Source organism: Panthera leo, chromosome D2 (genome assembly GCF_018350215.1).
Source record: "Panthera leo isolate Ple1 chromosome D2, P.leo_Ple1_pat1.1, whole genome shotgun sequence".
NCBI classification, from domain to species: Eukaryota; Metazoa; Chordata; class Mammalia; order Carnivora; family Felidae; genus Panthera; species Panthera leo.
Window position 1 is genome coordinate 36,966,328 of NC_056689.1, and position 21,359 is coordinate 36,987,686.

Sequence of the window (21,359 nt, forward strand, 5' to 3'; positions counted from 1 at the left end):
CTGGGGCAGGTCAGAAATAAGCACTCACTGAATGAATGGTGTGCTCGTCTGAGAGATCTCAGACAGCAGGTGAGTCAATAGATGTGCTGGGGTCGTCTGGAGAATCTTCCCCAACCTGGGCCTTACCCACAAATGCCTAGCTTTGAGACTCTCACCTGTGACAATGAGACAGGTAAGAAAGGGGCCCAGGTGTGGCAGCCAAGCTCCTGTGCCAGGTGTCAAAAAAAATTAAACATTAAATAGGGAAACTCTGAACAGCTGGGTGTCTAGTCTTGCTTTAATCCCATTGTTGCAAGGATAAACATTTGGACAGCTCAAGACAAACACAGCTTTGGGTTCGGAACAGACAGAGATGCTTTCTCGTGCACACTGAAACTTCTATGTGAAATCTGCTCCCTACTCAGAGCAGACACCCGCCTTCTCCTCAAGGAGAGGCCTGTTCCGAAGGCACCAAGACGCCTGCTCTCTTTGTGCAGCGGGACCAGGCCTGCTATGATGGAGCCAGAACAGCCCGGACAGGATTTTCTCCAAGGAGACCTTCAGAGGGCAGCTGGCATCAGGGGCAAAGAGGCGTAGGCAGACTGTGCTTGTCCATGCAAATGTTAAGAGAATCAGGCCAAACAGCCTCAGGATCTAACTGGCTCAGACAGTAATGTCAAAATGTCACAGCCAAAGCGACAGCTGACAGTGGCTTAGAAAAAGAAGAGGCATTATCTTTGCCTGGGAAGTAATGACACAGAAAGAGCACTAGACAGGGAGTCCAGAGGCCTGCAGGTACGAGCCTGGCTGTGTCACTCAAGGCTGCATGCTCTTCGGCGAGTTACTGCCCTTCCTATGCTTTAGGTTCCTCAACTGCAAACTGGAGACAAATTCATCGATAAGACCCACTTGCTTGCTTCCTTGTAATGAACCCCGACAACACAACAGCAAAATGGGAGAGACCGAACAAATACAACATGGCCCTTGCCCTTCAACCTGATCGTAATGCATAGCGCCTCACACAGTGCCTGGCTCACGGGAGGCTCTTGATAACGTTACCATGAGCGGTAGCATCAACATGGCTACTGGTGCCCTTGGCCTCTTAGTTCTGCTTCCCTAGCACCACCCACATCCACCCACCTGCCTGCACCGCGTGGTGCTCATTCAGGCCTGGCTGCGGCGGGTCCCCTGTGGTCATCTGCTCACGGCCTGTCCCAGCGGGGTAGCTCACTGTCCTGACGGATCCTAGCACGTCGCGCTCCCGCCTCACCAATCTGCTCCCTACTTTGTCTCCTTGTGTTTCTCTCGGCACAACCACCAGTCATGATGCCCCTCCCTCAAAATCTCCTTTTCCTACAAAATTCAGTCCGCATTCTTTGGCTGGGCATTTGAAGATCTGACAAGCTGCCACCAGCCCATCTTCCGGGTCTTCTATCCCCTCAGGTGCCTCCTTGTTCGCCGCCTGGGCCTCGCTCCCTCCATGCTCTGCGCCCTTTCTCTGCTGCCACTGTTCCCTCACTCTGGGATGACCCCCTCTACTGTGTAGACATTCATGATGCTAGCTCACAGTTCAATGCTCATCTCAAATGTTCTCTGTTTTATTATGTATTATTTAGGTATTCTCCGCTTCTGGCCCACTAAGTGGTCCCTTTCTTATTTTCAAGCTCAGGGATGCTTCCATCTCGGATATCTTCTCTGTCATCAAGCATGTGCTCAGTTCATCTTGAAATGGAAGTTTTAGCTCAAAGGCTCCACCCGGTGAAGTGCCACGAGGCTTTCTTGATGGCCCCTGTGTCCCCACACTCAGCGCCCCCTACGCACACCCACACAATGCTCGTACTCAGCATTTCTCCTCCACACATTCCTTCAATAACTTCCATCCACGGTGCAATGGAAGTAGATCATTCCTTGTTTTCCACAGGGCCGCAAAAAACGCCTAGCCAAGTCATTCTGGTAACTCTCGGCTGATGCCGACGGAGAAAATTAGAGCTGTCGACAGTGGCCATGCAGAAGCGACAGGCGTCACATTTGTGCAACCAAATTGTCTGCTGTTCCTCACCCACCATCACCACCACAGGTAGAGCATGCACTGCCTGCATTTCTTTCCCCATGAATGCCCAGACCCAGAACTCACCCTCCGTCAGCTTCCCACACAGAATCCACTCATACACAAGCACAAAACAGCAATGGAGCCTTTGCTGAAGAAGACTGTGCAGGGAGGTGAGGAGGCTGGTAATGGAGCAGAGACTGCGACAAGCGACCTACAATCTCACATTAGATGCTCCGTGCCACCCGGTCTCTCCTGGGTCCCACCGACCCGGGAGGTCCTCCTCCATGCAGCATCTGGCCTCGTCAGTTTCCCTCTCCTCCTCTCCAGAACCACGGCTTTAAACCTCTCCCATTTCTATGGTGCCAGCAATCAACATCAGCCACAGCTTCTGGACTTTCCAGAAAACTCTGCTCCCAAAAGCTCCCTCAGTTAACAGAACCCTGTCCTCCTTGACGGCTGTTTGGCCACCACCTTTGTGATGCGAGCATGACATTCAGTGTCATAGTCCCTCCCTCAAACGGTTTGTGACATAGTCATCCCAAACATGATGTAGAGTCGTCCCCAAGAAGGATTCTGACGAATCCAGAAGTTTCTGGTGAAACTTCTACCATCTTCCCACATCTATCGCCACCTCCTCACCGAGCTCTCACCATGAAACACCTTGGGTGTGGCACCTATTTTCCAATGGCCCTGCCTTATCTTTGGTTCACCTATCTGTCAGGACATTCCCATTCATTCTTTGAGTCAAATTAGTCTTGACCAAGCCCCAGCTTCAGGCCCAGGAAGGGCAGCCCATACAAAACAGCTTCCAGAATTGTAATAAGAAATCATTTGGAATGCAACATCCTTCTCAGGGAAACTTCTGACCCGAGCAGACCCGACAGAGCCAATGGGCACGTGCTGAGAACTCTATGGATCCTGGCATTTATCATTTATGGGTTCTTTGTGGAATTTTGAGCACAAATTTCTTTGACTCCCTTCTCCTCTCCAGGATTATCAAGGTGTGTATGTGTGTGTGTATGTATGTGTGTGTGTACATGGTGTATGTGTGCATGCATACACCTACTCTGCTGGCAGAGGAAATGCCCTACATCCTCCCCAACATACCCCCTTCACCCCAGGTGCTGGCCCACTCTACAGATCCTCCCTCATACCTCTGGCTTACGTGCACAGAGAACCAGCCTCTACTCCATGACCCGCTGTTCACCCCCATTCCCCAATAATGGGTAGCTTAGAGAAGACTTGGGAAACATGGTAGGATCATGGACCAGATAGCAGGCCTCCCTGAGGAGGAAGGTGTTGGGGACTCACCAGGACTCTGCCAGTCAGTGTCTGGGCAGATATCATCACCCCCGCCCAGTCCTTCACAGAGGTCATCCAGCCGACCTCGGCTGCCACTGCCTCCTCTTTTTCGTCCACTGGCTTGAGAGTGCCATCCGCCTGGCTCGAGCCATTGTTAATCTTCTGGGCCTCCTGGCAACAGAGAGAACAGGATTGAGAACAGGAACCAACTGGATTTAGTAAACACAACCTACCCAAAAGAATCAAAGTTGGAAAGGTCCTGGCTGACGTGGATGCCGGCTTGAAGGTACAAGGGGCGAGGAGGTGGGATAGACTATGGCTTTGGTTTTCTTCTTAATCTTTTTTAAAAGAATCTTTTCTTTATTTCCTTTTAAAATATCTTTGTGAAAGAAAGAAGAATGAAATTATTCTCTTTCCCCTTTAAAGAAACAACCACTAAGTTCAGTAGGGAGAGCATCCTGTCTAGGGTCATGGAGTGACTACAAGGAGGCGAGGTTGGCATGCCGCCCACCATTCATACCGTCCTCACAGGAGCACCCTGTCTTTCTGAAGGAAATCTCCATTTGCTCATCTCAATCCATATAGTTCAAAAGGAACTGAAGGCCCACGCTTGTCCCAGGAATGGAGACTCCATTCCATCCCTCAGGAAACAGAGATTGAGCCAGTGATGGTCACATGACCCATGCCAACCCAATACAATTCAAGCCTGGGACTTTTGCTGGAAAGAACAGGAAAGGCAACCCTTCCCTGAGAATGAAGCCACCACAGAGGAACCTAGGAGAAGTGATAGAATACTGGTGTCATCATTTGAACACCTGAATCCAGCTGTGTCTGAAATCCACATAAGACCTTTTTCAATAACTTTTTAAAATGTTTTATTTATTTCCGGGGCGCCTGGGTGGCTCAGTCGGTTGAGCGGCCGACTTCGGCTCAGGGCATGATCTCGCGGTCCGTGAGTTCGAGCCCCGCGTTGGGCTCTGTGCTGACCGCTCAGAGCCTGGAGCCTGTTTCAGATTCTGTGTCTCCCTCTCTCTGACCCTCTCCCGTTCATGCTCTGTCTCCCTCTGTCTCAAAAAATAAAATAAACGTTAAAAAAAAATTAAAAAAAAAATGTTTTATTTATTTCCGAGAGAGCACAAGTGGGAGAAGGGCAGAGAGAGAGGGGGACAGAGGACCCAAAGCAGGCTCCTCACTGACAGCAGTGAGCCTGATGTGGAGCTCAAACTCACAAACCACGAGATCATGACCTAAGCCAAAGTCAGACGCTCAACTGACTGAGCCACCCAGGTGCCCGCAGACCTTTTTAATTACAAAAGAGAATAAATCTCCCTTCGTGGCTAAAAACATGCTTGAGGAAACAAGGCTGACCTCTTCAGATAACCGAGCCCCACATGGGGCCCTAAACTGCACACTTTTGTATACAATGTGCCTTTGCCTAAAACACTCTTCTCCCACAGAAGGTCACGGCTTACTCCCTCACTTCCCTCAAGTCTTTGCTCAAATACCACCTTTCAGTGAAATCTTCTCTGGCAACCCTTTGAAAATTCCAACCCTATGGGGCACCTGGTGGCTCAGTCTGTTAAGCATCTAACTTCGGCTCAGGTCATGATCTCACAGCTGGTGGGTTTGAGCCCCGCATCAGGCTCTATGCTGACAGCTCAGAGCCTAGAGCCTGCTTCAGATTCTCTCTCTCTCTCTGCCCCTCCGCCACTAGCACTCTGTCTCTCTCTCTCTCTCTCTCTATCTCTCTCCCTCTCCCTCTCTCCTTCAAAAGTAAATAAACATTAAAAAAAAATTTAATTCCCACCTTCCTTCCAACAGCACCACCTTTCGGTTTTATTTTTTTACTTACAGTCTGCCTCCCCTACCAAATGCTGTACCTTGAGTGCCTAAAAGTGTGCCTTGCATATAGGTGGCTCTATAAACATGAATGAATAAATACAAAGGGTTATAAGAGCCAGACCTTCAATGTGCTTAGGACTACCAAACAAAATACAGGACACCTAGAGAAATTTGAATTTCAGATAGACAACGTATTTTTTACATGGCACATGGTTATACTAAACACACTGGTTATATAAATTTTAAATTTAAATTTAAATGGGCCCCCCTGCTCAAATACCCACTGATATCATTTCTGCAGGTACAGATGTATAAAAAGATACCAGCAAATTATATTCACCATTTAAAACCTTTGAATTAATTTTCAAGAGGCGCCTGGGTGGCTCAGTTGGTTAAGCGTCTGACTCTTGATTTTGGCTCACGTTATGATCGATCTCACAGAACGTGAGTTTGAGCCTGAATCGGGCTCCATGCATTTGGGATTCTTTCTCCCTCTCTCTTCCTCTCTCTGCCCATCCCCACTGCCAGCTCTCTAAACAAATAAATAAATAAATAAATAAATAAATAAATAAATAAATAAACTTTTATAAAATTTAAAAACGGAATTAATCTTGAAGGCAAACAGACCCTGGGGACATTGTGAGTTGGAGCACAGGAGAGAAACCAAGGGAGAGGTGAAAACCTTTGTCTGCAGTGAGTGGGGATGGGGCGAGTGAGGAAAGGAGAGCTGAGAGGCATGGGATGACTCATCCTCTTGGGGACTTGCAGGCAGGCAGGAAGCTGCTCCTGACACAGGGTTCTCCCCTTCCGGCCTCCCGTGGCTCAGGGAAGCGGGAAGCCAGAAGAAGCATCAGCACCACTGGGTGCTCATGTTGCATTTCCAAGTATATTCGGCCCCAGGGAGCTAGAATCGTCTAAGAGGAGGCTGTGGTAAGGGAGTCACGGGGTAGGCATATTTGGGGCCACCTACTGACATCTGTGGAGTCTGCTGCCTGAGCCAATCTCAGTGGCCTGTTAGGACCCTATGTCTTGACTATGTGGAAATTATGCACAAGTGGGTGTTCTGGAAATGACAATGGTCCCGACCCAGGGGCCCTCACTAAAAGCCTTAGCAACTGAAGGTGTAGTTTCAGCTCTCCTGTGCATGGGACCCCCCCCGCCCCCCGTAAGATGGGGACAAGAGGGCCTGCCCCATAGATGCACACAACGCACTTTCAGTTCATTAGTCCTCCCGCCTCTCCTTGAGCCACGACACTCTAAAGCAGTGCTTCTCAAGTTCAAGTGGGCATCAGAACCACCTGGAGGCCTTGTTAAAACAGAGTACTGGGCCCCATGCCAGAACTGCATTTCTAAAAAGTTCCCAGAGAACACTGATGCTGCCAGTCTGGCACCCCACTCTGGGAACCCCACTTGGAGAACCACTGTTCCTAATCGTGCCGGCATGGCTTAATCATCCCTGCCCTGATCTAAAATGGGACATGGATCTTTCCCAGCCTCCCCCTTCACCCAGGACAGAACCACCTGCTTCTTTCAGAACTGGAGAATGTGGGTGGACAAGGGAGAGGTCGGGACAGGGCAAAGCCCTCCAATCAGAGGCTCCTGCGTCTCCCTCTGAGCAGTGCCCCCCGGCAATGTGTCAAAGCTGGTCCATGGCCACAGGCTGCTCCTCAGCCCTGGAGCCTCAGGGCCCACAGCCACCCCGCAGGCCTTCGGACCTTGGCGGAGAGAACCTGTGGGAAAAGGGCCGGCAGGCAGGGAGTCTTCCCCAGTCACAGTGGTTTCAACGCATCAATAATTGAGAGCGCAAGACGTATATTGCACATGATGCCCTTTGCCAGCCCTCTTAACTATTGTTTTACAAGGCATTCATTATTTTAATTACTTTATGATAGGCAAGGACAAACAGAGACTAAAGAAAGATAATGCCCTTGTTATTATTTGCTTACACTAGATGCTGTGGGCTTAATTACCACGTGTGGGAGGCAGGACTAGGGCAGTGGCAGGACAGCGAGGACGCTGCAGCTCTGCAAAGGCACTGCCAGCCGGCCAGGTTAGCCATGCTTGGCCTGGGGGAAAGGCCCCCGCCACCTCTGACCTTACTTTGGCCAAAGCATTCCTTGCTGGGAGCAGGTACAGCCCCATGCTCTGGAGAAAAGAGGGTAGAGGCCCAGGGAGGAGGCTGTATCCTTGTGGAGACACACAGCAGGGAAGAAACGGGAAGGGACAGTGCCCGGTATCATAGTCACTGGCCACCATTTATCAAGCCAGAACTGGGTGCCAGCAACTAAAACTTTAGTGCTTTCCATATACGATTTGCTTAGGGCTTATAATAAATCCAACAGGCAGGTGAAATATCCCCATTTTACAGACAGGGTAACTGAGAGCAGGTATTTCTTAGCAGAAGACACAGAGCTTGAGAGGACTTGATCAACTCTGCCACTTACAAGCTGGCTACCATGGGCATGGTAACTGATGAACCTTGCCGCCTCCATATACAATGGGGACAGGCACACTGGCCCCATCCAGGTGGTGCCAAAGCTTACGTGAGACAGACAATACACAGCATGTGGTATGGTGCCAGGCAGTAACAGTTGCCCAGACAGCACCCACGGATGGGACTGGCCTCCAAGGATATTCAGCTAAAACGGCACCACTTCATTGATTGGTGGCCCTGAGAGGGACGCTAATAATCTACTAGGCGGGGACACTGACCCAGAGAGGAACCTTAACAAATAATTACAGAACAGAGGATAAACGCGTGTAGGTTCTAACAGCTATGACTATTCAATGAGGCAATGGGCCCCTGGGAAGGAAGGCAGCATGACTTCTGGAGGGGTTCCATCAGGAGTTGTGTGGCGTCCCCCCAGGGCAGCAGGGGCAGGGATTCCTACATAGAGTGAGCCCTGCACCAAGTGACCTCTTAGATTCTTAGATCCCTTCTGATTCTGAACTCCTTCAGATCAGCCTCCCATTGGAGATGAGGAGACTGAGGGCCAGAGGGAGGCTGCCGCTTGGGTCCCAGGACATCATTCTGTCTCCAATGTCCCCAGGACATTGCTGGCGTGGCGGGGGGGTGGGGGGCAGCCCTTTGTTCTGAACGGCAAAGTGGGCATCCATCAAACCTTCCATTTCCCACTGCAGAGAAGGACCCAGCTACCCTTCAGGGAAGACACCTGAGCAGGGTCGGGCAGGCTTCCCTGAGCATCAGGAGCAATCTGACACTGATCCCCACTCATCCTGTGTGTGTGCACCCCTGGGTGTGTGTGTGTGTGTGTGTGTGTGTGTGTGTGTGTGTGTGTGTGTGTGAGAGAGAGAGAGAGAGAGAGACCCCACAAGTTACAGGCTCCAGCTACCCTTGCCTCAGACAGGACACCATAGATTTTCTGAAGAGACTGCGAGTAGGTAGGGCCTGCGGGCATGTCCTGAAAGCTACAGATCCAGCAACAGCCAACCCCTTGAGAAAGGAGTTCAGTCTTGCTTTGGAGGCCACTCTTCCCTCCAGCCCTGCCTTCTGTCTCCACCAGAGTCTTACGTAAAACAAGCCACGCTACCTCCTGCAGACAGCACAGGACAACATCTAATCTCAGTGCCCAGCCCGGAGGACGAAGAGGGCTAGCGGGCAAGAGTGCAGGTACAGGGGTCTGGGGGTACACTGGAGAGCACAGTGGCCGGCAGTCCCCTCCTCCCGCCTGCTCACACAGGCAGCCTCTCACGGGTCTCACACCTCCTGTGTCACCTGTGGCCAAGGGCCTGACTGGACCGCAGGCCCCTGGTGCTCACTATACAGAGCACGTATCTGCTGGATATTTAGGCATTGCTTCTGAATCATACGATCAAAGACGGAAACCTGAGAAGGGACCTCGGCAATCCCTTCGGATGCCAACCCCGCTCACTATACAGATGGGAACACAGGGGTGGGGGGTGGCTGGAGAGGAAGCAACATGCCCGGTCCCACCTAGCCCAGCCAAAAGTGAAGCCCCAGCGGCTCTGTGGCTCTCATGCTTGTTGCCTCCTGGACAAGATGATTCTTCCTCCCAAGTGTAGCCTAAAGGAACCAGCCACTCCCTAGCACACCCCTCTGATGCACCAGCCTGCAGCTTGGCGTTCGGGTGTTCCTAGCACTAGCAGAAACGACTGGTCCAGGCTTTGAGTCAGGGGCCATGGTAGGAAGCAACCTTTCTTGTCTTCAAAGGGCCTGGCTTTCCCCAGCAATGGGGGCAGCCCTGGCCCCTCACTGGAGAGCAAGCTTGTTCTAATCCCAGGACCCCACAGCCCCAGTCCTCAAATCTAGGTCCCCTTTGTGTCTCTCCTCCTTCCTGAATTGGACCCAGTATACTGCAAACTTTGGGTTTGTGGTGTGGTAGGAAGAGCTCCGAGGATCAAAATACTCAAATCCAAGTCCGGTTTTTCTGGATGGCCTTGGACAAGTCAGTCCATTTCTAAGAGCCTCTTCTGTAAATAGCAATGAGTGCTGCCTTGCAATCTGATAAGGTGGAGCATAGCACTTTCTGAAAGCACCGAGTGGGATGGGCGATGGTGGCATCACTGTTCTCTGCTCCTGGGCAGGAAGCAATACTGCTCTGGAGAAAGGGGTTCCACACCCCAAAGCCAGGCCTCACAGAGCCCATGGCTCAGCTGTCAGATCTCCACCCAGATGCATCTTGCAGGGCAGGGCCCCCATTATCTCCCTGAGCCCCAACAGGATGTTGCAATTGCCAGGTCCTGCCAGGTGGCCCACTGTGCTGGCCACACCCTCCTGGGAGACACATCACACCTGCTCCCACCTGGCCGGGCTCACTCACCCCAGGTACACTCGTACCCACACCTGTCAGGCGGAGCCAGGTCAGGCCACCCTGGGCACCACACCTGCTGCGTGACTACAGAAGGGATGGGGGTCAGCTGCTGGGAGGAATCCAGAGTTCCCTTCCGGCTCCTGCTGGGACTGCCCCCAGTAGGCCCACGTCTGTCTCGAGTTTGATTTCATCTGGGTTCTTTGGACACAGGCTCCTCATCCCAGATCTGGGAAGTTGCTTAAACGGTGATCATCTGGTAGGAAAACTACTCTTAAAAATGTAAGTCAGATTATGTTGCGGCTGTGCCGACACCCTCCTGTGGCTCCTCGTCCCACTTGGGAGGATAAGTCACAGCCTAACACAGTCCAACGCACCCAATCTGTCCGCGCCTCCCACCACCCTCCTAGTCTCCCACTCACTCACTCACTCCAGCCCAGTCAGCCTCCTTGTGCTTCCAGAATGTTCCAGGCTGCTCCCCCCCGGCCTAGATAGCCCCTTGGCTGCTTCCCTCACCATTCTCAGGTCATTGTCACCTTATTACTGAGAGGTAATTACTGAAAATGACACCCTTCCCACCCTGACCACCCCCACCCTTGCTCTATTCCTCCTCAGAGCGTTTATACACTATCTGCTAGCCTGCCGACTTCGATCGTCCCTTATGGTCTATAAGCTCCACAAGGGAAACACTTCACATTTCTTTTGTCCACTGCCCTGTCCTCAACGGTGGAGCATTGTGAGCTCTGAGTAAGCACCTGCTCCATGTGGGTGAGAGACGGGAGCCAAGGGTTCAGGAAGGAAGGGAAGAGGGAGGGAAGAAGGACAGCTGCAGCAAATGGGAAGTCGGCTCCAGGCCCGCATAGCATCTGGAACGGGTGGTATTACTAACGAGGGGTAACGACACTAACACGGGCCACTGCCGCTGAGCGCCACTGCAGTAACTCTATGGCGCAGGCAGGAATGCACTGGCAGCAGAGGAGGGGATGAGTGGCTGGCCCAGGAAGACACAGTCAGAATTGTAACCCAGCTGTCTGACACCACAAAGAGGCGAGTACCTATCCTGACGTCCTTCCAGGGACAGCGTGAGGAGTGAAGGGGATGATGTGTGCAGAAGGGTTATGGACTACTGCAAAGTGCCCATGAAGGGTTTATTACCATTCTGAGCACTCGATTCACCCCACTTCCGGGTACCACGGGTACCGCAGAGACCCTTCTTCAAGGTCCCCATGCCTTGAGAGGGTGATGAAATCAAGGACAGAGAAACATGGTTCCTTTCTTGGCCAAGAACCAGCTTGGAGACATAAATCACCCTTCACAGAGCAATGCATCCAACTGGAAATGAACATGGCCAGCTGACAGGCCGTGAAGCCTTCCTCCTAAGCACTAAGGTGTCCTATGCAGATGTGGCTGAAGGTGGAGATAAAGCTTCCCAGGTGCTTCTGCATCCTTGGAGGGCCTCAGCGGGCAAATCCTCAAGGAGTCCTGCAGGGCCTGAGGCACCTCTGGGGTGTGACAGGGAATCGGGGGACACTGCAGGGATGGGAGCCAGCCCCATCCCTCGAAGTCCCATAGCTGCACCCCCTGCCCAGAGTCTTGAGCCACAGGCTATTTCCTGGATGTTCAACTTCCACAGGGCTGTGGGGGAAGAAAGGATCCAGAAACCTCTGTCTGTCCTCTCTCTGGGTCTCACTCTGAGTCCCACTCTTCTTCACGTTTCCCCGGTCATCATCAGAAACCCATTTCCCGGAGCCTATACTGAAGGATTCTGCTCCTGAACTATCCCTTTCATCCACCTGGAACCCCAACCCTCACCCCGTCTCCAGTGGCAGCTCCCCACCTCTCCTGCACCCTCTTGTCCTCAAAACTGACCCGGCAGCCCTGCATGCAGCTGCCCTCAGCTGAGCACAAGAGTCTTTCTCTCTCACTAGAGGAATGGTGGTAGGGGAAGAGCTCTGGGCTGCAAGTTAGGAAGCTGGCATTCTAGCCCCAGCTTTTCCAGGAATAGGCTGTGTGGCCTTGGCCAGTCATCCAACCTCTCTGAGCAGAGCCCTCAAATGAGAAATGAGAGGGAGCAATAAGCCCATAGTTTTCTGTTCGTTGGGGCCCAGCATCGCATAACCTGTGAGACGCCTTAGAAGGTTAGCAAAGGAGGGTAGAGTAGGCAAGGCTACGGCCCCCGTGAAAATCCAAGCATCTCTGCATTGAGCCATGCTAGACTGGGTCTGAATGAAGTGGTTTTCTGTGGGGGAAAAAAAAAAGTTTGAAATCCACTGAGTCAAAATCCATAGGCCCATTTTTGCTTTTAAAAAATGCTTTATTTGTGGCGATGATTATGACATTCCGGGGCACAGTTTGGCCTAAGACCCAGAAATGCTTGAACTTTAGTATCTGTAAACCCACGGGGCTAGCGGTACCTCCATGCAGGCTACTGGCTCCTCTGCCTCAGGCCTAAACATGGGGGAACGGTCCTCCAGACACCCCTGCTTGTTCCAAACAGGCCCACAGGAAATCCCTCCAGCAGCCTCCTTTACATCCTGGGTGTGTGGCCCAGCAAGGGATTCTCTCAGGTACTGATAATCCTATGTATTAGGGATTAGGCCGATTACCTAAAGCAGCTCAGGCAAATAAAGCATAATGTGGGCACCACCAGCTGGGATTTTCATGGTGAGAGCTCTGCAGAGAAAGGAAAAGGAGGAGTGCACTGCTCTGCAGCACAGAGAGGGGGTAGCCCCGACATGTAGGGGTGGGGGCAACAGGGCAGCAGAGGATCTGGGCCCCACCTGGAGCTGGTGTGAGGAGGCAGCGAGACTGGTGTCTACCCTGGAGAAGTTCCTATTATCACACTCCTTCCTTGCAGCTCAGAGCGTCCCCGCACCTCACAGCCTCCCCATCCATCCCCCGGGAGCCCACAGGGGCAGGAGGACCCACACGCATGCCAGATTAGCCTACCCAGCAGCTATTACACTTGCTAACAACAGGCTACACCTCTAGGGAAGGCATACAGTGCCCACAGACGCAGGTCACAGGAGCTTAAAAAGAAGGCTGGACAAAGCCAAGTGCTCTGAGATGTCAGAAAACCATCCGAGTTTACTGGGTCTCTCTGCTGGTCATAAGACACTTGTTCATCACAGGCATTTTTAGCTACTGCTTCCCGGGTGCACTGTCCAGTTTCTCACTCCTAGGAGTCCCCTGGGCTGTGTGTGAATAACTGCTCCTCATAGGTCTTTGTGGGAGAAAAAGGTGACAGAAGAAAAAGGCTAGGTGACCTTTAACAAGGCACTTACCATCTTTGTGCCTCAGGTTTCTTTGTCTCGAATTCAAAGGGGCTGTGTAAACACTCCCCGAGGCTCTGTCTTCTTGCAAACCGCCTGACCTTGAGGTCTGGATTGTCAGCCCCTCCCTTGCATGAGTCCCTGAATATGAAGTGCTGGGGGAGCCTGGGTCCCTTGCTGGCTCCTGTCAGGAAAACACTGTAATGCTCGCCAGTCTCCCAGGCACTGAGGGGGCTCAGCTGGCCCTCAGGAAGTCCTTGGTTCCCTCCTGCATCTACAGGCCATGTTCTCTACTGACGGTTTTACACCATCTTATTTAATCCTCACAATACGCCTGCAAGGTAGGAATGTCATAAGACTTAGAGAGGTTGAGTAATTTCCAAGATCACTCATCTCCTCAGTGGCAGCACAGAAATTTAAATCCAGTTCACTCTAAGACTAAAAGCCATGTTTTTCCTCTACTCCTTGTTGCCTCAGGATAGGCAAAATGTACAAAGAGATGGGATCTCCTCCTAAAATGCTGTTTATTACTACTACTGAAACTATCATCTTACACCCGGTGGCTTCTAACTAACAAAATTTTGTACCTCAGACATCTAAATCTGGTCATGCCATATACGGATAGGGAGTTGGAGAAATGGCCCAGAGAAGGGGGTTCCAACCTGGGAACAGAAGGACCCATTAGACATAATGTCCCATGGTGTGATATGTTCTCAAATGGCCACACTAGCTGCTTAAAAATCAATAAGTCAACCCCTAACTTTATATCTCAGCCACTACACCATACATGCAGACTAACGATCTCCTTCTCCTTCAATTAGCTTAACAAAATGACAACATATGTGATAGCCCAGAGTTCACTACTGGGACCTCAGAGACTTGGAATTGTGTTAGCAGAGACCCCAGCTCTGATCCCTCAGCCAGACTGACCCAGGCTGGGCCCAAGTCAGTGCATGCACCTGCAAAGACATGGCCACCGAACTTCTGGTCTGCAAGGCAGAATGGGAGAATGGCTCATTCACCATCCAGACAAGAAAATTGTCACAGGGGCCCAGTCGGAAGACAAAAATGACACGTGTTTTAGTTGAGGAATAATTTGTAATCACACCCGGAAAGTCTGAGGCAGGGCTAGAAGTTCAGAAGGATTAATAATAAAGGTAATTTTCTGAAGGTAGTGTCTTGGTTAACCCTATTAACATGATTGCAGGTTAGACACTATTATCCCCATTTTGAAAATGAGAAACTGAGGGGCACCTGGGTGGCTCAGTCAGTTAAGCGTCTGACTTCGGCTCAGGTCATGATCTCATGGTTTGTGGGTTCGAGCCCCACGTCAGGCCCTTTGCTGACAGTTCAGAGCCTGGAGCCTGCTTGGGATTCTGTGCCTCCCTCTCTGCCTCTCCCCCGCTCATGTTCTGTCTCTCTGTCTCTCAAAAATAAATAGATGTTAAAAAAAAAAAGAAGAAGAAGAAAGAAAATGAGAAACTGAGGCACTGAAGCTCTCTGAAGGTCTGAGGTTAGCACAACAACCTTACAAATCCCAGTGAGGACCATGAGCTCAATATAAATCCTTTTTTTTTTTTTTTTGTAGGAAGAATCTTGCATTTTATAGGAAGGCAATCTAGCATGACTTCTTGCTTCAAGGAGAGTACTCAAACCCTTCAAAAAAACTTTTTTTTAATGAAATGAATCTCAGGGTTACAGAGGTCAAGATTGCAAGCAACTTCATAACTTGTGCAGTCTGATTCCTTCTCTTCAGAAAGGAAGGGTCTAGGGTCATGGAAGGAGGAGGGCCTTTTCAAGGAAACACAGCCTATTCAAAATTGTTTTTTAATGTGTATTTATTTTTGAGAGAGACAGAGTGCCAGTGAGGGAGGGGCAGAGGGAGAGGGAGACACAGAATCCGAAGCAGGCTCTAGGCTCTGAGCTGTCAGCACAGGGCCCGACGTGGGGCTCAAACCCAGGAACCATGAGATCATGACCTGAGCCGAAGTCGGATGCTTAACTGACTGAGCCACCCAGGCACCCCCAAAGCCTGCTCATATAAGAGACTATGTAGAACCCCATGTGGCTGAGAGAGGGCATGAGAAGTGTGGGAAGCACGAGTGTTGTTGTCTGAGAGCCAGAGTCTGACTCCAGCCTTCCCCTCTTACCACTGTGCAACCTGGAACCTCATCCTAGCCTCAGTTTCCTCATTGGAAAAACAGGCTTACAAATACCTGCCACAAGAGAACACCTGTAAGGATCAGCCATCAAGATAAATGCTAAACAGTTGGTGAGGGCTCAGTAAACAGCAGCTATTATTATTAGCTAAGTGCCCAACGACCTGTTCAAGGTCCCACAGCTAATAGAGCTGATCAGAATGTGAATCCATATTTTCTAAACCGCAAACCTCATTCCTGTTCACTTCACCAAAGTGGAGGCCAAATCCAGTTTCTAGTCAAGACAGACTGGCGATGCATAACTAAGACCCACAGGAAATCCCAAACGCTCATTTTCATAAAAGAAGGCAGAAATCTCCACATCACAGTCAAGTTAACTTTTATGACTAAGGTTAATTGGGGAGGGGGAGGGGAAGACAAGTGAATCAAAACACGGAAATGGACATGGTTGGGGAAAAAATGAATGCTTCCCAAAGACAAGGAGTTTAGATGTTGGAGGGACCGGTTCACCTGGTCAGTGAGGTCATGGATTCTTTCTGTCTCTCACCTTCACCTGGCTTCTGAAAAGCAGCCCGAGACCATTTGGAATGTCCCCACTTCCACAAAGGAGGTACTGAGAGAAAAACAGTAGAGGGTTGAGAGGGGAGAAGGAAGGGAGCCCACTGCCACCTGTGGATCTGGCTGTATGGGGTCTCACTCTCCACAGCAAAGGATGCTGGGAAGTTGGCTCATAGGCCCTCTGGTTCCAAGGTCCCACATGTTGGGCCCATGACTGTGCTGCTCCAGGAGGGAGTTTGAAAATAAAAAGCAACAGCACAATGTAATGATGTATGTCAGTGAAAGACAGCCAACATTCTTCTCCAGGGAAGAAGTGTCCTTTTCTTTGACATTATGTCATCACTCCTTTGTTGGGTATTAATATGCCCTTTTAATGAAATGACAATGATGGTAGAGCTGGCATTTGACAGTTTCTTTTTTATGTCCCTGCTTCTCAAAATAAAAACCTGGCAACCCTGTGATATATTCTCTATGTTTTTAAGTTTAATTGAGTATCCCATGGAAAGTCTAGGAACCACTCACCTACTCCTGATTCTACAGATGGGAAGTTAAGGCCCAGAGAGGCCCTGCTCTAATGGCCACGGTCCCCTACATGGAGCTTAGGGTGTGTCCGTCACGACCATCAGGGACAGCCTCAGGGCCAGGAAAGGTAGGGCCCAAGGGACAGAGACAATGTCCCTCAGCTCAGCCGGTGCCGGTTGGTCACGAGAGCAGGAAGAGAAGGGAATGCGTTCGTTTTCAGGGCTCAGGGCCATACTGAAGGGTCCTGAACTACTTCTGAAGGCTTCACTACGACTATAGGAAGAAGTGCACAAAACTACCAGTGCAGCCGTAGCCAGGGCCCCACGCCACCATTCAGGGGCCAAGTGGGGAGAAGAAGTTTACCAGCAGACTGCAGGTGGGAGGAACTGCTTGGGGCTGAACATTGTTCTCCAAGTCAACAGACAGAAGCAACATGAGGTGACAAAGTGAACTAACTTGTGAACACTCCAAGGGACGGTCCAATGTCCCGAATGGGACAGACCACCTCCATCCCCTTGGCTTGACCCCCTTTTCCTCCTCACGCCTGCCGCTACCTAACATCGTGCACGGGTGGGCTCGCTCTCTATCAGCCTCCACGACAGCATGAACTCCTAGAGGCCCGGGTGTTGGCTCAACTTGTTCACACATCCTCAGAGCCCGGGACCTGCCTAGCACACAGAGGGGACTTAATGATGTGCTGAAAGAATTATTGGACAAATTCTGGTTTTGGTTTTGTTGTGTTTTGTTTTCCCTCTGTTCACATTTTCTGGAATCTCAAAATCCTCCCCCTGTCTCCACTGCCTGCTGCACAGAACTTGAGGGGTTTGAGTTATCCCTCAAGGCCTGCTCTTCAGGCTTGTCTGCTGCCCTTCCTGCTGTTCACTGAGCTTGCTTTCTCACTGGATTTCTCTGAGAGGACTTGGTCCTCCTTAGTGCCAATCTCCGTGCTAGCTGTTCCCACTCCTGGGACACCTAGTCCATTGCTCTCCAGTCGGTTTCATCCCCGTCAATCAAATCCAGGGGCCCAGTGAAGTCCTCTACCTGCCTACAACCCCCACAGCTCCCCCTGTCCCAAATGCAAGGCTCGCTATCCATTCCTCTCACTCCTCACTGGACAGACACAGGCTGGGAGCCATAGTTGTCTTTTTATCCATGTATGTCCCATCGCCCCCATTAGCCTGAAAGCAACTTGAAGTCAAGGTCGAGTGTTAGGCATACAGCAAGCGATTAATAGGTATGTAATGATTGAGTAAATTAAAACGCTGCTTAGTAGGTACTGGAAAAGCAAGCCCTTTTCTGGGCACCACTGATATCCTGGCTAAACCAGGCCGGTCTCCCCAACTTGAGGCCAGCACTGAGTCCTGCCTCCAGAATTGCTGCTCCCCAGTGCAGCTACACTTTCAAATACAAACACCAAATCCCAAACAAGATCAGATGTCATGGGGCTTCTGAGAGGCACTTGCCTCACCAGACACGTCAGTCAAAAAAAAAGATGAATGTTCTTGTTTACAAAAGGATTTGTCCCAGTCCAGGAAAATTTCCACCATGATTTAGGAGTTAATCCAGCCTGTGCCTATGGACCTCACCGACTAAACATCTTTCTGCCTCTTCCATCTGCAGAACTTGGGATGGGGTTTGGCTTCAGGTCAAAAGAGCAGTCCCAGTTAGGTCGCCCCACTGCCTTTCCCAATGCATCGCATGACCCTCATTCAGGAAACCAAGGCCGAGCAGGTCAGAAAGGCCTCGGGAGGCAGAAAGATGGCCAGGTTACCAGGCACACCGTGCACTCTGGACCTAACAATGTAATCGGCTGCCCAGTGTGGCCGCCCGGGCTCAGACGTCCAGGGCTCCGCACAGCTGCCGGTCACCTCATGCTTTGATTCCGCACCCACCTCAGGAAGCTGGGCTGGACTCCGAAACCTCAACCTCCTATGCTCCTGAGTTCCCACAACCCGAGTCTGGATCTAGGTTTCCAACACGGCAGCCAAATACAAGAGAGTCTGGACCAGCTGCTAATGTGAAATAACAGCAATAACTCAACAGCCAGGGGAGAAGCGAGCGGACTTCTATTTCTAACCAGTTCAGATGACTATTTCTCCTAGATCCCTGATGGGAGTGAGGACTGGTGAGCACCCCAGCACTGCAAAGCCTCAGCTCTCTACTTGGCACCCCTAGGTCCATCAATCTCCTTCCTCCCTGTGGCCTGGGACCCCTCCAACCCTGGACGGCGGAGAGAGGCTCAGCAGCTGTGAGAACCTTCTTTCTCAAAGAAGGTTTTTCCAAAATTATATCAGGTTTCCTTCTACCCCAGCTTGTCAGCGGGGGACTCTTTTGCCTAACATGGTTGAGGAATGTCTTAGAAACTGGTGTGATTCAGTCTGGCTTCAGATGAGGTTTTCCACCCAGACAGAGAACACCGAGTGTCTGGACACGGCAGCTCACTACCCCCGGGGGCACCCACACCCTTTCCCTGTCTCCAGACCTCAGTCAGCAGGGCACAGTTGAGAAAGTGGCAGGTCCAGCCCAAAGATGAAATTAGATATAGGAAACAAGTGAACAGGAAACTGAAAGGTCTTGCTCACACACTTGCATACACAGGGGCTCCCTCCCTACAGCATCCCTCCCTTCCCCCCCCAACCCCGCTATTCTTAATTTGCAAATCTGGTTGCAATGCACCCAGTATAAATATTGAGGAGCTAATGGGGAAGGTGATTCAACAACTGAAATCTCGAAAGGTACACACCTTTCTCTCGGTAGAGAGGGCAAACTCATTTAGCCTTCTCTTCCAATGGAAATGGTTTTTCCTCTCTTGCCTGTTCAGACTAGCCTCCTTCTATAAATAAGACTGTAACCAGAGGGGGGCCCAAGACAATTGTTAGAAAATGCAGTCTGCAAAAATGTCTGTAACCTGAATGTCAGGTTTGCTAATGAACTACTACTGAAGTGTTGTTAGTTCTGCACATTCTCCCCTGAGGACCCACAATCTCCCTTGGACAAAAAAAAACATGCTTTCCTTCCATTAGTGCTCCGCTCCATCTACCGAGCTCAGGAGACGGTATGTCATACCAGGCGGGCATGGGGACGAAGATAACACGAAAGGGAAGCTTCTTTTAAATCTCCCAAGTTTGTTACTGTACAGATCTAACTACAGCAATGAGGACAGGGGCCCCTGCCTGAGCGCTGTGGTCCTCACCTGACCAGGCATCCTGCGAGCCCCACGTTTCCATAGCAACTGTCAGTCCAGCCCCTACAACTCCCTGAGAGGGGACCTCCTTTGTGTGGGCAGCTCTGGAAGGAAGGTCGTATTGTTGTCTGAATCCCAAGTCTCTGTTTTTCTTCTCCTTCTACAGCTGCTTTTCTGACCAGGAGCCTGACAGAGGTAGCTGTTAGTATTTCTTAGCATTGACACATCAGAGGTGAGAAGCTGGCCAAGGAGAAGGGACATAGAGAAGCTTCTGGAGATACTTGGCAGTATTCTACTTCTTGACCAAGTTGGTTATAACTATTTTGTCATGATTATTCACTATTTTGTACTTTTATGTTTCTACACTTTTCTGTATATTTGTTATATTTCACTATTTTTAAGACTTTAAAAATAAATCAGCCAAACTGTGCTTAAGGGACCCATCATCATGACCCTCATTTATTAAGTATCTTTTGGCAAAGGACAGAAGACCAGATTACAAATGACTCTGTGTCACAGCCTGGGACAACAGAACCGAGAACCAAGCAAACTGCATTGAAAGTCACTGGTCTTGGGGTACAGCCAGGGGCCAGGCACCAGCCAGAAGAAAGAAGTAGAAGCAGAGGTCAAAGGCAATCAGAAATAGCCATAGGAGGGAAGGGCTAGAACCCTCCAAGAGGACTTGCTGATACAACAGTTGCTATTGGCTCAGGTTAAAGGCTGTGCCTATAAACAAGGTCATGGGGAGGAAGGGTGTGTTTTATGAGTTGTACTTGCTTCAGAAGGTCATGAAATGACGTAGGCAGGGCCCTAGCCATCAGACAAAGAGTGAGCCTTCCACCACCCTGCACTGCTCCCCCAGCCCTTCCCTGTACACACCTCATACCATCACAAACCCATCACCTCGCTCATGTTAGATTCATTATCCCCTGCCTCCTTCCCAATTCCTACAAGTTCTTCGAGACTCAGTTTAAATGCCACCTCCACCATGAAGCCTCTCCAGATCTCTTAATTAAAATTAATATCTGCCATGAGTGTTCACTCAACACTTACTCTTTGCTCCCTAAGAGAACTATTTGCTCCCCTGGTTATGAGCCCTCGCTACATTCAAGCACTGTGGATACATCCATCATTCCCCCAGCTAAGAATCTTGAGGTCAGAAACCTGACCCTATTAATTCTTATAGATATAGAATATAGTTATATTATCTGTAGAACATATCCTATAGTAAGTGTATATATATATACATATGTATATATGTGTATATAGTGTGTACATACACACACACACACACACACACACACACACACACACACATATATATATACACACACACATATATATATATTCTTATTCTATCTCTGGCACCATGCCAGATACATATGTAGCAGGTGTGCAACAAATAATCCATGGTGATTAATAAAAAGGCTTTAAGAGGAGGTAGGCCCAGCACCAAGGAGACAGTTTCTTTAGGTTGTCAAGGAGAGCACAGAACCTGCAGGAGGGAGGGTAAATGTCATAGATGTCATAAAGAGCCGTCACATCCCAAATCCACTTCTCTCCATCCCCATTCTCTCTCCTGTGATGGACAGTCAAACTTCATAATTATCTGCGCACTGCCACTCTTGTTACATCTCCCATCCGTTCCCCACATCGAAGCCAGAGAGACCTCGCAAAGTTTAGATCGTTCACATCATTCCA

General features: G+C 50.3%; 1 protein-coding gene across 7 annotated transcripts in view; it reads right to left on the minus strand.

Moving 5' to 3' along the window:
• KCNMA1 (potassium calcium-activated channel subfamily M alpha 1) overlaps window positions 1-21,359 on the minus strand; it is a 726,269-nt gene that overhangs the window by 502,804 nt on the left and 202,106 nt on the right. For all 7 annotated transcript variants that reach the window (XM_042909283.1, XM_042909282.1, XM_042909285.1 and 4 more), the window contains exon 2: window positions 3,341-3,502. In XM_042909283.1, the coding sequence (XP_042765217.1) occupies window positions 3,341-3,502 (162 nt within the window). The remainder of the gene's footprint in view (window positions 1-3,340; window positions 3,503-21,359) is intronic.